Here is a 17,633-nt window from a genome sequence, read left to right on the forward strand (position 1 = left end):
AAGCTGCAAGTAGTTCAAAGGTCTGGATTTAATGGTAGCTTAGTCCTTTCAAGACAGCAGCATGAGAGAACTAATGGCTAACCTATCAGAGGCTGTGCTTTCAGAGGGTGGCAAGAATTACAAGAAAATAAGTGATAATATGACATCAGGAGTACCAAAGTGGGCTCACCTCCTTAGGTGGCTGGCACTAGGTACCTGTGGAATGTCAGAGAAGAGAATCTGGAGGCTGCCAGCAAGTCTGGGTTTACACTAGCAGTGGAGAGGTAGACTTGAAAAGGACGTGGAGATCTACACACCTGTCAAAGGGATTCTGAGCCCAGAAAAAGCACCAGAAGCCAAAGAAACTGGGACTAGGATGTGACAAGGGTGTGTGTTGAAGACTAAGGCAGCTTGCCTTTTGGGACCAAGTAGGTTTTGGGGGAACTGTACTGAAGAGGGCACAGGAAAGGAGAAGTCTGGGAATAATGAAAGAGAAGGGGAGCAGACAGAAATTCCAATGTTTAAAAAGGAAGTAGAAGATTTAAGCATTGAGGATCAAGGGTAGGCGGACACTAAAAGCTAGACATATCCCCAGGGATAAGAGAATTAGTAACTCTCCGGACAATGTAGGCCCCTTGAAGTCTGTTGTTTACACAGGTTCACTTCAGTCCTACTAGGACGCAACCGCAAAAATTAGAATCTGGCAGCTCTGCTGGGCCAGAGAGACCTGAGAACGAGCCCATCTCCTACAGGCACAGCTGTGCTCTGAACCAGCTTTTGGCCAGCCTCAGAAATTGATCAAAAACATCCTTAAGACCCAGAGGGCCCCAGTGCCAAGTCGTGTACTTTGCAGCCCAGCACCACTGTCCATCCAGCAAGTGGCAGTGCTGGCTCGGCTAACCCAGTGCACGAGGATGACACAGGCCGGGCTGCACTCCACACTCCCAGCCCCCAGCCCCAGCCCCAGCCTTGCTCTCTAGACTTTCACCCACTGCCTACTTACTTTTTAATTAGATTTTTAAACAAAAAGTGAAAGTATTTTCTAAAATCCCTCTAATTACACTAAGATGCTGAACTGATTGTGAAGGGAATAGGAAATGAAAGCGACTCACCCTCTGAGGGAGAATTTTGTCAGCCATCTTCCTCCTCTTGGCACTGTACATTTTTTAAAGAAAAAAACACGTTACCATGGTGACAGATCTAGGAGTAACGAGGCCACCTGCTAAATTATCCTGACATCTCCACATGCTGGTGCACAGCTGTGCATGCATCAGCAAAAGGGTCTCACCCATGCCCAGGACCTAGGACCCCTTCTCTCAGCAGCCTGGGGAGGTAGTTAGCTAAGAACAAATCAGGGCTGTCTGTTATGCATCTTGGAAAGAAGTGTGCAAGTTCTTTGATCACAGCATCTTCTATGGTGCAGGGCAGCAATGTGTGCATGTGCACATGCTGTCTATAGATACAGAGAAAGCATGTAGGAGGACAGCGTGCACGTGTGGAAGTGTGCATAGATATACCTATGCATATTGCACATGTAAGTGGTTGAGTGCCTGTAAACAGAATGTGAACTTGTTCAAACAGATGACATGCATTCATTCATTCATGCCCAAAATTGAGTGCTGTTGAAAACACACGTGTGTGTATTTCATATGATGTATGAAAACACACATATATACACATCATTCCCTATGTATATACACTTGTTTTATTGTAACATATTTGCATGAGTGATATACAAAGGTAAGTGGGCTTACATTTCCATATTTGTTCATCTTTATGAATGCATATGTGGGAAGATACATGTGTGCCTGCAGTGTATATACATAATGTGTCCATACCCATACATAAGCACATTTATATATCTATGCTTTTAAAAACATACTGGTGTTCATGTACATACACACAAATGTATATGTGCCTAAGAAATGGTACTGTCAGGAAGATTGCCAAATACATTGTCTTTTGAATTCTTCAGATTCTAAGAACCATTTGTGCCCACCAAACCTGTCACCTAGCTTTCTCTAACAGGGCCAAGAGGGAATTCAGGCCTTATTCTTCACCTCTGTAATTTGTGAGGCCTTTATCTTAAGCAGGAGATGAATCACTCCATCTGTGACAGACAAATGGGAGAATGTGAACCGCCTGCTGCCGCTCTGCCATGTCACAAGGATGTCCCTCCTTACTGTTTTCATACAGGAAGTCTGTCATCAGCCATGTCCATGTAAAAGCTGTTTCCACACACATCGATGTGGCATACTCACTTCCTACATTTACTAATAATAAGCCTGGCCTGAAATACCAGATTCTTAGGTTCTTTCCCATCCCCATATAAGCCAAGCCTGAGGAACTCTTCGTGCCCGGAGGTGCAAACTACATTCTTCCTCAGGGGCAGAAAATTCATCCACACAGTCACACCCAACTTCACAGGTGAACAATGTCCCTTTTTAAAAGTGTAGGAATAATGGGACTGGAATGTTACATGGTGTGAACCTCCAACACGTTCCACAGCTCACAAAATCAAATCTGCACTGAAGCATGTCACAGAATCTGGAAGTAATGCCTGAGCAAGCTCCATCCTCCCAAAGGGAAATGGGATATGTATGCACCTGCAACAATCCCAAAGCTTGCAATTAAAAAGCAAGTAACAAACAAACCAAAAACCCCCAACAACTTGGGTCTCAACCAGTTCTCCAAGAGTCTGTAATAGAAATTACATTTTTGTCTCCACCAAACCTGCCAAGAAAGGACGACTACACCTTCTTGGCCTGTTTGTGCCATAAAACATAGGACTCAATTTCTCCCAGAATTGGACCCAAGGTGCCAGAAAAGTTTGCCTGAAAAAACAGAAAAATTTCAATGGGAAATGACAGGGAGGTGGAAATGAACGAGGGGAACACATTCAACACATCATCTGGAGGGAAGGCATGGCAGAAGAAAGAGTACCTAGGAAGCACTGGTGTGAGCTGGACTCACTACAGTAGAGATTACTGCTGGGTTCCAAACTAGAAGCGTTGAAGTTAAGAACTGGGGAGGGGGAACTGCTTCCATCTGTGAGTTAGGCCATCAACTTTTAGAAAATACTCTTCTTTAATGATCCCTGGAAACTAGTAAGGTAAATTAGTTTACCTTAATTATCCAGCAATGGCAATTTTTCAGGTTATATCTACCCTGTATATTTGAAGGCTAGGCATTATTTTGTGCAGTTTCCTGGAGTACCTCCTGGGAGGTGCTGTGGAATGTGCATTTTGGCTTGTGCTGGGCAAAGCCTCCATGACACACATGCATTTCTTGTGCTCACGTGCTGCACTCACACACATTCCTTCTGTATTCAATGTTATTAAATCATAATGTATTAATACTCTCAGGATTAGTGTCCTTTCCAGATGCATCCCAGATATAAGCATTCCCAAGTCTGGCTTGCTGATCCAAGGCATATAACCTGGACAGAGCAGGGCTCCTGAAGCACTGAGCTTAGAGAGTCATGTTTTACCTACAACTACATATGATGACATGACCAGAACACTGTCTGAATCTATATATACACCTATAATGATTTTGCAAAGGCAGACCACCTAGATGACTGCACTCTACGTATTTATCAGGAACTGGCTCACACTTGGAGCTCAAGACTGCTGATGTCTAGTAAGTTGCAAAAAGAAATTAGCGAACTGCTATTTAAGAGAGAATGCATTCATCACTGTACAAAGTGGGCATATTTTAAAAAGAAAGTTCCTGTAAAAAAATCCCTCTAATTCTATGAAATTATTTCCTATGCATATCTCTTCACTTTATATGTAGGAATGCCTGTGACAATTGCAAGTTTTATGACCACTCTCCTGAGCGACCATAGTACAAGTCATGGTCAACCATGACTAACCAAAAATTTTTTCCACTTGTCTTGTTTACAAACCATTTTGTTAGCCAGTCAGAAATCAGAGAAACTATACAGAACAGATAACGAATAATACAATAATTGTACTGTATTAGAAGAAAACTGTTCATTAACTTTAAAGGCTAAATATAACAGCTAGATTTATAGCCCACTAAACCTGCGAGGTAAAAGCATTATAACTGCAAATCCAGACATTAGTAACGGTCAGTTTGTTCAAGACCATTCACAAACAAAGTAAAGAGTAAAATTTACCAATGTTTCTCCTGCTTTAAGAAACTGACAATATATAAATCTTCTATTCTATCTCATTCCATCTTAAAGGTCTTACCTATTGCTAAAAAGATATCATTTTTTCTTCCTCAAATTGTCCTCCCATGTTTTCTTTCCAGAACACTCACCTCCTAGTTCGGTTCTGAGTGGCTTGCTGCTGCTGTTGCACCTGCTGCTGCACCTGCTGTTGCTGGACCTGCTGTGGTGCAGTGCGTTTTCTTGTTGTTTCCATCACGGTCTGGGGCATCCCAGGTCGCACTGAGGGGCTTCCAACGTATGGGGGGCCTGGGGGACCCATGGGAGCCCCCTGATGGGGCATTCGAGCTCCTGATGGCATCCCAGGTCGCTAGAGAAGAAGTGAAACAGAAAGAAGAGCCAGTTTGGTCCCTGTTTCTTCAGCTGCAAAGACATTTGTACATAATCAGACACTAGCTCCAGCAAGTTCCCCATTTTGACCACTCTGACAAGCACTAAGCAGCAACACAGAGCTCACGAGCTCTGGACTGGTATTTCCTGGACATCATAAAAAGGAATTCAGTGATAAAGTAGACAGGAAACAGGGATGAAAAATACTAGGCTTGGGAAAGCACTCAGTGGTCAGTAACATATCAAGGCCAGCTTACAGCAGAAAGCTCTACCTTCAGACCAAAGAAAAAGCTCCATGGCAGCTACACGCAGTCCAAATTGGTGCAGTTCACATGCTAATCAAAGCTACAAGCAAGCTCACATCTACAGTGCTTCAGATTTTGCACTGACTAGCAGGCTGCTTTGATCAGTAGGGAGACTGCAACAAGCGAAGGTGAACCATGAAAACTCTATGATAAAACATTTTCCATTAACAGCCCTCTCCTTCACCAACACTGGAGAGCAGTGTAAGTTCATAAAGCAACAAGAATCTTTTAAGAAAAGGTCATGTCTCTGATCAAGCCTTAAAAAAAAAAAAAAAAAAAGGAATGTGGCAGTTTGTCAGCAGCCCCTGTAGGCATTCAAAAGTCCCGACATTTATGGTGACTTCAGCGTGCTCTGGAGAGACACTGAGTCAAATCACAAGCTTAATGCTGTACAAGACACACAGTAAACTCAATTCTAAATCCTAAAAGTTTGTAGTTGTCAAGGAAAAACACCAGTAAAATAATTACCACCTGTAAAATGCAATTTAAAACAGAGAAGAGCTTAGTTTCATTCTAAGAATTATCAAGATGTTTATTATATGTCTATGTATATGTGAAAATACAGACAAATACGCACACACTCTATAGGCATTTGAACCAGTATGTGAATAACAATAATCATACACAGAAGTCTTCTGAAAGTCAAGTCCCTCTACAAAGTCTTTTGTAGAAACCGAGAGGCAATGGCATCCATTGTGGATAAATAATTGGTTAAAGGATAGAAATGAGGTAAAATTGTTTCTGAAAATAAAGGAAGGCACATGCAGAGTTTTGCTGCAACTCATGCTTTTCAGCATATTCATAAGCAACCTGAAAAAAAAAAAAGAAAAAAAAAAAGAGAGAGAAAAAGCAAGGAAGTGAACAAGTTTGTTGGTAACACTAAGTTATTCAAGCTGGCAAGGATGAAGCCAGCTTCAAAGAACTTCAGAAGGACTTTATGAGACAGAATGAACACTGAAAAGGAAGATGAAAGTGGATTTCAATACATATTGAAGTGAATTACATGAGAAAAAACAACCCAATCATCACATACAAAACAATGGGCTCTGAGCTGACTGTTGCCCAACAGAAGCAAGATCTTGGAATTTAAACAGACACTTCCAGAAAAAAAAAAAATCAGTTCAGTGCTTACTAGAGGTCAAAAAAAGCCATAAAACAAAAGAAATAACAAGGAAGGGAACAGAGAACATCACTGTGCCACTGTCCATGGTTTGCCCACATGCTGAATGCTGTGTGCAGTTCTGGTTCCTGCAGTTCAGTAACAGTAGAGTAGATCTGAAAAAAGTACAAATGATTAAGATATGGAACTGCATCCACATAAGTAAAAGTAAATATACTATGATTTTCCATCTGGATAAGAGGTGATCCAAGGTAATCTAAAGGGGCATTTGCTAGAGCTCTGCAAGATCATGAGTGGCCTGGAGAGGGCAGTTGGGGATTGACTCTGCCCCTTCCAGAATAATAAACTATGGCCATCAGAGGAGGCTAGGAGGAGTCAGGCTCACAGACAACCAAAAAGGGGTAGTTTGCCACACAGTGGGTAGTCAGCCTGTGGAACCCCTTTCCAAAGGGGTGCTAACGATATGGAAAACATATTTGGCTTAGAAACTTCTCTGAGTTATCAACAGTTAAAGACTGAGAAAGTACTTGAGAGAAGTACACTAGTGGTCTCCAAAGTGAGGTGTGTGCACCCCAGAAGGTATGCAAGACAGTCCATTGGGGGGTGGCAATAAAATGGGTTTTGTACCGTTAATAAATGAAATAAAATAAAAATTTTAAAAATAGTTTATTTAATCTTTATCTCTTCCTTTTATAATTTCTAAATATGTAATTATAATATATATTAATATATAATTCTAAATAGAATTTGGACCTGCATCTCCAAGTTAACCACCCAAATCCACTGTACTCCCCAAAGCCCCAGCTCAGTGCCCTTCCTGATCATCACAAGTCTTAGATATTCCTTGCACTTGTATGCATGAAGGAAACTGGAGAAAGATAGGGGAATGAATGATCAGCAAAGAACCAATGGCTGTAATTGGTACAGACAGAGAAGGAAGGCTGAGGTAGGAGAGAGACTAGCACAGGAAGCCACGCAGGTGAATTCAGCAAGTATTCATGTAGGAAACCAGTTGTGGGTATGGCCACTGAGCAGAGAAGCAGCAGGAGGCAGCAACAGGCAAAACTGAGGCTTTGTGCAGAGCTGGAAACATCTTCTCCCATAAACACGAAGCTATGAAAACTGCTGGAACAGAGCAGCTCCCTCTGTTCCCACGTACTCACCCCCACCCTCTGACCCAAGCAGAGTCAGCAGAAACAAATGGCCCAGAAAATGCTTCTCACTTGAGCTTGTATTCAAGATCTCTCTGTTGTCTGTCAATCTACACATTGTGGCCTTCTTCCAGCAAAGAGCAGACCATTGGGCCTGCTGTTGCCTGTCAATCAGCCGGGGCCATTTGACAGTCATTCAGAAGAGACAAGATCCTGGGCACAGCCATCTCATATTCATCCCTCCTGGAGACTGTCTGGCCACAAGGATCAGACTGCAGGCCCACTTTTCTGCTTCTATAAAGGACACCTTAAGGCCTGGAGAACAAGGTCAGTAAGCCAAATCTACTCTTGATCTAAGTCTGACATCTTTGAACTTCCTTCAGTTCCCTTTGTTAAGCATCAAAATAGAGAAACGTAGAGAAAGGACAAAACTGAGAAAAAGGAGACAGCTCTAGCAAAAGCATATTCAATGTCACCTCTTGCCCTGCCTCATTCCTTCCCCTCCCTTCTCGTGTTCCTATCTCCAGTATCACCCGTAGATAAAGTATTACTCACTACGCAACTGCCATCTCCCTGCTGCAAGCCCACCAGACTCCCAAGATATAGAAATGCTTTCTCTATCTAAACTTTTATAAAAGGAGAACACACAAACAGTACCTTACCTTATCTAAAAGCTTATTTTGCTCTCAAACACACATGCAAGACAAGACAGTGACAGACAATACACTGAATTTTTCACAATACTGACATAAAAAAAAAAGTCTTGCTGCTGAAGAGTATTATAATACCACTACATCTTTTGAAAGAGATCTTGGAGGTGTACCTGTCTACGGGCTAGGATCTGTCTCGCTCCTCTCCCTCAGAGGGATGGAATCTATCCTGAACAAGTATCATCCTCGGTGAAGGCTGCAGTGCAAAACAGCACTGACACATCCTCCTTCCTGGGAAATCATCTACCCTAGACTCCCTTACCCGACCCAACTCTGTTCTTACCCACAGACTTATCCCCTTTCTTCCCCCATTGATTCCATATACATGTATTACTCTGCACTACTTCAAACACTTTATGAAACAGAGGGCAAAACCACTGTGGGCCATAGGAAATGAGGAAGACCACAGTATGTCCCCAGCTGAAGGGACCACTCTCACAGCTCTGAGAAGATGAAGCAAAGAGTAGAGTAGAGCTGCCGGCAGAGCAGCTAGACAAGGCCAAACAGTATGGCACACAGAGAAAGGCACACAACCAGTATTTCATGCATGCATACTGGTCCCTAAGAATTCTGTCAATTGCCTGCATTCCTGTACACAGTCCATCACTGTCCTGGCTACAGCCTTCCAAAGTTGAGCATACTGTCAGTGCAGCAAGCATACCACCTTCCCAACAACTGCTGCCAAGTCCCTATCACTACCTTCTACTGCCCAGTTTCCCAAGCCACACATTTGGCTTTTCTACTTTCTTCCCTGCCTGAACCTCCTGTCACATCAGAGGACTGCCTCTTTCCTCTTCCTTTGTCATTCTTCAAGTGAACTCCTGTCTGATGGCAGAAATGAGACAACACTGGAGTGGTGCTTTTCTATGTATTTCTACTGCAGTCTTTTCTCAAGGGACATCAACGTCATAGCAGCCAAAATGATGAAGCAGAAAAAAGGAGGGTTCCTGTCTGGACATACCAGATAGAGGAAAATAACCTGGAAAACTGATAGGTAAAAGGAAAAGAAAGTGTAAAGAAAAGAAAAGCAAGAACACCTACAAGAGCCTTAGAAAGGGACTGAACAGAGAGCGGGGAGTCACTGCAATGCAATATAGCATTGAGCTGCACGTACAGTAATTTCCTGTTCTGAAAGACACAGACTCTATCCATCTCAGCGCCACACAGGAGGATTCTGATGGCATGTAGTGAACAGCCAGGGGCTTCTTGTTAACAGAGAAACTGACTGATTTTGAGAAAAAGAACAAAAATGGCATGTTTTTTTAACTAAAAATAGAAGCTACCTTGGCTAGACAACATATTGTGTCAAGGCATTACAGTAGCTACTGATTTCTATAAGGCATAAACATAAGCAAGAGGAGATGCCAGATGCTGTCTGGAGGTAAGAATGGGTCACTAGAAGTATCTGGAACAGTTAACAAATTTAGCCTAGACAGATATTGTCTGATAGCAACAGGTTTCTGACTGCACAAATGGCTTCCCAACTGAATGTGCTGTTTCAAAATGGATTCAGAAGTACAAGAAAAAAAGTTGTAGATGGCTTCTCTCCTCTCCTCTAACTACAGATGTTACCTCATATGAGTTCCTTTTTTTTTTTAATGTCTATGAATCTTTTAGAGATTTAGTAAGCAGAAACATCAGTATTGCAATTCCTCTTGCTTGTCTGCCATATTGACCTTCCTCCATTTCCCAAAAGCTCTCACATCCTAAAATCAGGGTCCAAGTGTTCCAGGTTTCATCCATTTTTAAATAATGTTCACGACAGTCCAAAAATCTTTAACTTAGAAAACATCACATTTACAGAACTGTGAACTGTAACTTGAGACAATGTTCAGTGACCACCTTTCTATTTCATGCATGTCCATTCACAGCTCAGACTAATCAGCCACCAAACCTCAAACAAAGCACTTGGATACAAGCAAGGGGAAAAAAGAAAAACAATGTCTTTGGAATTGAAACTAACAAACCCTATATTCCATCTTTGAGTTCCATCAGCTTGCTCATTTTAATAGATCTGATCACATCCACTACTATGATATAATGTATGGAATCGATTTGGTGTGAAGAACTACCAGAATGCGCCTCCTGACTCTGTAAAAAGGATGGCTTTGGGAGGGGAGAGGTAACAACAGAGCTCTGCAACACCATAACTAGCATGGAGAGAGAGGAGACTGATCAAGAGCTCACTGTCTCTTCCCTTACAAGAATTAGACAATAGCTAGCAGTTGGCAGGATGAGGTACTTCTTTATGTAAGATAAGCTGCAAAAATTCCTGACACAAAACACTATGAATGCTAAAAGTTTATATCAGTTCAGGAAGACGTCGGTGGACTAACCTACTTAAATAAAATCCATATAGAGGTACTACACAGAGGGCAGCTTTGGGTCAGAAAGCTCCAGAGCTACAAAGCGCAGAGTATTTGGATGAAACATCACTAGGTTTTTGCCTTGTTCTATACTTCCATGCAGTCTTCTGCTGCTCCCTGCAACTGTGAACACTGGGCTAAATGATCCAGTTTCATATTCCTACAGTATTTCTTTTTTAAAAAACAGAAGAGCAATTCAAACATCTCACAGATCAATTACATCTGTGCACTTATACTCATCAGCAAATCCAAGTTTTCTCAATGAGCAACTCAAATTTGTTTAACAAGCCCATATTGCATAAAATCACATTGATCTCTATTAAAACCCTAGCTAGAATTAATACAATTTTCTTTTCTTAATTATGTGTGAACTTTTCGGTATTCGTTAGCCTGCAATTAGTCCAGGGCTAGGAAAGGAGAAACCTTCAGTTTCTACTGGCAGCTTACTTACATGGTTGAATGCTGTACAATGTTTTCACTCTACCAGTCTTCTGCAAGTACCTTCCTCATCAAATTTCTTCACTGCAGTAAGGTCCCTTGATTTCTCCAGGCTGCCCTACACTCACCCCAAACATCTCCTTGTTTAACAAAACAGGGAATACACATGCAGCCAACCAGTGACTCCATTCCAGGACCCATTCCTTGACAATGTTCTAGCACACAGAACCGCACAGACAGCCCTGTGTTACGGAAGTAGAACAAACTGTCCAAAAACAGTTCATGAAGCTTTTTTCTAGCCTTTCTAGTGTTAGCTGATTTATGCTCTGACAAGACAGTATTTATATACATGATAATATAAAAATTAGTAGGATATTTTTCATTAGCAAAGTTTTACTTTTTTAAAACATAATATTCTCCTCACCTCGCTACTTCCTAGTAGTGATCTCCAGGACCTGATGACTGGCTGGAAGATACAATCACTTTTATCCACTTAAAACAGATCACCATTTAATTTGGGGAGAGTATCTTTAGTTCCTTCCATTATAATAAAACAAATATAATTTTTATAATATACTGAAATATGAGTCCTTGAGGTCAGCCAGTCCTTCCTCATCTCAAAGAAGTATCACCAGTATCTCCATCATCTTTGATGTTTACTTCTTTAACCAGTGCCTAAGAGCCTCCAATGACAGAGATTTTACAACTTTCCTAATCAGTCTCCATCCTTAGATATTATAAATAAATAAATAAATCCCGTTATCTTATTGATTAATTCTTCACAGACCTCCCACTACTACTGCCCTCTGAGTTACCCCTCTTTTCGCTTGTTAGTCATGCAGACGACCCAAATCAGAAAAATATTCTTCTAAGTATATGCCACGAATTTACAATTGCCTCTGTATTATTCTCTGCCCCATTTCTTAATCAGGCTAACAGTTTACTTGCTTTCTTAGTAGCAGTGGCTGCTGCTACACACTAGACAGCTCACAGTGACATGCAAGCCTTCCTCCTGAATGGTTACAGTTCATTTAAAACCCAGCAATGTATGAGGAGATGCAAAATTTGTTTATGAAATTCATTGCTCATCCCCTCGTCCAGATCACTGATAAATCTATTAGACACTCCATACACATCTGGGGCACCAGACCTGTCTTTTTGTATGCTTTAACATTGGCAACAAGTTATTTATCACTATATTAAATATTTGTTTACATGATGGCATGCTTTGAGACCCTTCTTTCACTGTACTAAATGCCATTTCATATAACACGGTTTCTGTACTTACCATAAAATTCTATGACCAGATTTGAGAGGTAGATAACCAGACAAAAAGAAGACTGAGGATAAGCAAAGGAGTCACATAAGTGATACATAGGTTTGTATAAATTAGCAGTCTTGATGTGTAACTAATATTAAACTGTAGAGATTAGCAGGAACTATGAAAAAACACATATTAGCAGAAAATAAATATGGATAAGGCCTGATATTAACAGGAAGAGCTTCCTAAGCACAGCACAGAGGACAAAGAACAAGATCAGTATGGGAAAAAGAAGGTGATTTAAACTGACAGCAAGTGTATTGTAAATACAGATATGACTTGATAGTTAAGAAAAGGACATAGACCTTTATAGGTGTATCTTGTGTATAAAAGGCAAGAAGATTGGGTTTGGAAGGAAGATAAAGTGGGAACAGAAAAAGGACACAGAAGCAGATTAAAAAGGTCAGAAGAACAGGACAAGAAAGCGAACCTCTCAGCAGCTTCTTGTGTGAAGACAACACAGGCAAGGTCGACTGTACAAGGCACCAAAGAGGAGAAGATTGCTGCAATTGAGTCACAAGAGGACAGATGTCTGGACAAGAGCTTTGACAAGATCTGCATCATGGACCTTCTCAAGGCTATATGGGAAGATACCTTTTTGAGTAACAGAAAGGAAAAAAAAAGAAAGAAAAAAAAAAAAGAGACAAAGGTAACATCCATTGAAGGGATCCAGCCAGCAGGGAGGCCTATGATAGGGTCTAGAGGATAGAAGAAACTGAGAAAAGGAATGGCCTGCAGGAAGATTAATAACTGGGTTTGGGTCAACAAAATTTAAGGCAACAGCTGGACACCCAGAGGGAGATGTCATAAAGACAGCCTGAAATATATTACTGGACAGTAGAAAATGCATCAATAAAGAGATAAATCAACAGAAATGTGGTGATTAAAGCCATATTTATCCATAAAAGTGCTAGAAATAGAGCAGAGAGGAACAAAAAAAAGGACAAAGTACAGGATGAAGCCTTTGGGGAAAAAAAAATTCTCTATTCCCACAAAAACAATGTGCAAGACCCTGATGAAACAGAAGAGTAAAAGAATTGTAAAAATAAATAACTTAAAGAAATCTAACCTTTTTAAAAGAAGAACTGCTAACCAGAGGTTAACAAACTATCAAGAACTCAAGCAGGATGACAATGAAGTATCACACTTGAGTTTTTTAACCATTAAGAGATTTCACCTTTCAGAGGTATCCTATTTGACTGGGACAAACAAGGAAGAAGACATCTTCTAAGCTAGCAATATGGATAAGAACAAAGGCAAGATCAGGTGCACAAGAGCAAAGGGCGAAGTGACCTTAGCAAAGGAACATATGTTTCCAGAAAGATCAAGTGAATCCAAAAGCTACTGCCCTTAGGAAATACTGCAAAATTATCCTGTTAATTTAAGTGTTCACATAGCAAAAAATTTTCTCACAACATTCTACCTCTATTTGCCTCTCCCCATTTTGCGGGGCAGGGGAGGAGAAGAAGCCTACAATAACCAAATCAAATAATGTTATCACAGATAAAATAAGAAGTAAGTAATTTGAAGAGGAGATTTTTTCCCTGAAATTAGAGCAGAATCCGACTCCAAGGAATTCCAGTAAAGTTTGCTATGTAACTTGATTTTTCAAGGAATTGATTCAGATGCTGGCACACTGTGGATGGTAATAAAACTCAATAGCCAGCAATATGTAAACTCAAAGTAATGGCTGGGATGGCACATTCTCTTATTTGGTAGGATACAGGACCTGAAGAGACAAAATGAAGTTAAAACTTTTTTTTATCTTTTTTAAGTAATGGAAGACCGACTACCCCAACTTGTGTTTTGATCAAAATGAACCTGAGATGAGGAAGAAACTAAAGGAAAGAACAAACAAGGAAGCAAAAGCAGAACTAAAGGACATAATAATGGAGAAAAGGAGAGGGTCATACATGAGGTGTTCAGGCAACAGAATAACAGACAAGAAGCCCCAGCCTCACTAACAAGTAGCAGGAAGATGACAAACAAATGCAGATATTCCAGGCAAACGCAGATACTCAAGTAAGATGCCACTAGTGGCAAAACTCCCAGGGCAGAAAAGGCAAGACTTTTCTAGCATCCAAATAAGTAATTAAAATGAGTTCTGCTATATTCAGTCTGGTATAAATTAAAAATTCCTACACTTAAGAGGCTAGCATGCTGCTTTCACATGAAGTCCATCTAGATGTGGAAGAAGCAAATTCACGTAACTATTTTTGCCACTCTTCTTGACACTAAAGGAAGACCACTGGTGTGCAAATGCCAACAGAAACCTTGGAAAAGGCAAAAGCATCCAATATGCCCACCCCTCCCAACTTGCCTATGGTTCTGCCCAGCTATAGCCATCCTGAGCCAGACTACCTTAATGAACCCACATGTCCACAACAAAACCACTGCTACAGACCTGCACACCTGCTCTTCAGTCATCCCTGTACATCCGCCCATCTCCCAACAGGCTGCTCCTGTACAATGGCACCACATCACCTGTTCACCGTTCTCACAAACACAGAATGCCACCTGAAAGTCCTTAGTCTTGCAAGTCCCACCATATCCAGGATCTGCAGGACACATGCTAGACCCTACACATCTGGAGTAAGCCTGAATTATGGAGACAACTTAGGAGCCTGTCATGAGCTCCACAGATTTCTATGATCTTTGCACAAGAGCCCCACCTGATGTCTTCAAAAAGGTGTCACAGGAGGTGCCAGAATCCTCAAGAGAGAAAACACTCGGGACTATCAGTATCCAAACAATATCTGCATTCCTTGGGGTTCTTTAACAGTCTTATTTTTGTTAAATGTGTATCAATACAAGAAATCCAAATGTTCTAAATGGTGACTGCTCTCAATCACTAGAGAGTCATTTAAAGAACATCATTTCCAATGGCAGCAAAACAGGGTTAGCATTTCCCCTTAAATGGAAATCAAAGACCTGATTCTTAAACAAAAGCTGGAAAATTTTTAAAGACCTGAAGGATTGCTTTAATTAAGCATGGCACCCTGAAATTCTCTCATGAGTGAGTTCCCATAGACAGTTACAGATCTGCAGAGCTAATCTCTTCAAGCCCCTGAAAGTCACCTGTTAAGTAGCCAGAGGATACATAAGAGCCAAGACTGGAGACAAGAACCAGAGGCAGTACCACAAGGCTTCATCAGGCTTTCATCAGAATTGTTTTTCAAAACACAAGTTTGATTACAGAACAAAGTGTCCTACAAGCCCATTTGGGTCAGATCCAGTGCAGTTTCTGCACCATGATCAGGCTCAAAAGCACGCTATTCACCATTCATGGAGAATCAAAGCAAAAATCACAGCACACATCCCCCCAGACACAAGCCTGTATTATCAATGAATCAGTGCATATTCTGGGGGCTTTACAGACCCCAGTGCTCCCCTGGCAAGGCAGTTACCAGCACCCCAGGAGCACACTGCAGGAGCCAATCCAGCCCAGCACAGAGCCTCCAGTTTTCACTCATCCCTCTATTTAGAGCCAGCCAGCTCACTAACTTTCCCGACTCACCACCCCATGGACCAGAAACTCAAAAAGTTTGCTTTTCGTAGCTTTGCGAGCCCCTCCTGTAACTTCGTCTGTAGCCATCAGGGTCTGCTCAGCCTCTCTCACTCTCTCTCTTCCTCTTTCTTTCCCTTTTCTGCCTTTTTCTCCAACTCTCCCCTCTGAGTCCTGCTGGGCTCTCACACTTCTAATAGCGCGGAGTGGGGAGGGGGCCCCTTCAGGGCCTTCCTGACGGCCCACTCGCACTAAGCCTCAGCTGCTGCATTCCTCCACTGATAAGCCAGAAATAGTTTGTGCTGCCGGGTTCTGTGTGTTTACTCTGCAGGGACAGAAAATCCAGCTTTTTAAACCTCTCTGTCCAAACAGTAGAGATAAGCAGGAGGCAAATTGAAAACATGTCTCAGCTTTTTCGTAGCAGTGCTGCAACCTCTCCTCCTCTGCACCAGGGGATGGTAAATTCTGGGGCAAGGGGGAAGGGGGAGGGGGCAACTTCAGCAGTGACATAAAACTCAGTACCTCACAGAGAGCGTTTTCCCATTAGAAAATGCAGCAGGCGAGCAGTGAGAAACAATGGTTTTCCCTTGCTCCCACTGCTCCTCCTGCACTGCATTTCCAGGCCTTTTCCCCAGGGACCTGGCAGGCAGCACACAGAAATATTCACTGGCAGCATTTCCAGCATGTGAGACTGAGAACTAACCCCTTTGGACAAGAGAGAGAAACAGCAGGAGGCAGAAAGCTGGGAACAGGGAGGGACAGTGTGTGTGAGCGAGGGGAAAGAAAGGGTGTGAGAACAGCAGGAGGAAGGGGGCGGGGGGCAGCATGGCGACGGCACAATGCCTGACTTGCTTCCACGCTCCCAGCCGCCCACAGCATCTCTCGCGGGGTGACCGCCCTCAGGATGCTTTGGTACCACTGTGATGGATCCATTAGAGACCCCAGGTGACTGACAGACGCAGACAAATTATTAACACCACAGCTGCCATGAGACATCAGCAGCTCGCTGCTTATTACACAAAGCCCTGCACGACAACGCATGTCATCCCAGGACACTGCTGGGAACACGGAGCCCACCTGCCACCCAGGGGAAGGGGGCAGAAAGCAGCAGACCGCCCCCTCCGCGACTGCTTGCTGCTGCAGCGGCCCCGGATGGACATCAGCTAGCGCAGCACCAGATGCTGGCAGCACGGCAGCCATTCTGAGAGCAGCAGCGCTGGCTCCTCCATAATGGCAGAGCAGGCAGCGGTGGCCTGGGGCACCAATCTGCTTCCTGACAGCTCCTTGCGTGTCCACGGCTTGCAAGAGGCTGATGTTTCCCAGTCTGCCTAACACAGCAATAGACGAGATGTTGCCAGGTTACGAGAAGGATTTATTCTATTCCTCTGCTTGAAATTCTTGTCTAGGGGCTGTGAATTTTTTGGCAAAACTGCAAACAGAAGAGAATCAGATCTAAAACAAGTAAATAAATTTCTGCCCGCAACCAGTAATAAAAACAAGCACAGAAGAGATACTGCATTAGCCAGCAGTGAAGAGCAAGCCATGAAGATCATATGGCCTTTTGCACATGGGAATGAAGGCAACAACCTCCACTGATTTTTAGGGTGACCCCAATCCAAGTGCTACTGTGTGGCAATAGCCATAGGAATCACAGAAATTTCGGGACAGTGGGCATTGTTATCGGTTCCCCCTCCGCCTCTCAGTCCCTCAGAAGGAATATGCCAAGCAAAGTGGTGTGGCCTTATTCAGTGCCTAAACTATTCCTGAGGTTCTAGCTGACTTGAACTAAAGGCACATGTAATCTGGAACCAAACTGCTACATGTCTGGTGGACTTGGTAGTGTTAGGCTAATGTTTGGACTCAATCTTAAGGGTCTTTTCCAACATAAATGCTTCTATGATTCTATGTGTCAGCAAGCCTGGCAAGGTGGCATTGGCGCTGCATCTGCAGTTTGTTTTTAGATCCCAGAAGCACACAGAAACGCTGGCTCCCATGTTGTGAGCCCTTTCCCCTGCTCCCAGCACGACAATGGTTTTTTTTCAGAGACCGCACTGACTGCTGACTCCTGCACTTGCCAGAGAAGCACCAACTTTCCCTGCAGCTGGGTTACTGATACAGGCCTGTGCAGGTGTTCCTATTCGCATTCCTTAAGGGGAACCGTGCAACCGCTCTCACTGCATGAAATAGCACAAACGAGAAGCACGCGGCAT

At 42.6% G+C, this 17,633-nt stretch overlaps 1 protein-coding gene across 4 annotated transcripts in view; it reads right to left on the reverse strand.

The window, feature by feature from the left end:
• Window positions 1–17,633, reverse strand: part of SMARCD3 (SWI/SNF related, matrix associated, actin dependent regulator of chromatin, subfamily d, member 3) — a 106,444-nt gene that overhangs the window by 50,842 nt on the left and 37,969 nt on the right. Inside the window, exons 1-3 of one of the 4 annotated variants that reach the window (XM_009330220.1) lie at window positions 15,436–15,604; window positions 4,270–4,487; window positions 1,092–1,134 (exon numbers count right to left, since the gene is read on the reverse strand). In XM_009330220.1, coding sequence (XP_009328495.1) covers window positions 1,092–1,134; window positions 4,270–4,487; window positions 15,436–15,513 — 339 coding nt within the window. In that variant the 5' untranslated portion in view covers window positions 15,514–15,604. Of the gene's footprint in view, window positions 1–1,091; window positions 1,135–4,269; window positions 4,488–7,095; window positions 7,173–10,610; window positions 10,697–15,435; window positions 15,605–17,633 lie in introns of those variants that run through there. The other 3 variants (XM_009330222.1, XM_009330223.1, XM_009330221.1) reach the window with 3 other exon arrangements.

Source organism: Pygoscelis adeliae, unplaced genomic scaffold (assembly GCF_000699105.1).
Source record: "Pygoscelis adeliae isolate BGI_AS28 unplaced genomic scaffold, ASM69910v1 Scaffold348, whole genome shotgun sequence".
Lineage (NCBI taxonomy): Eukaryota > Metazoa > Chordata > Aves > Sphenisciformes > Spheniscidae > Pygoscelis > Pygoscelis adeliae.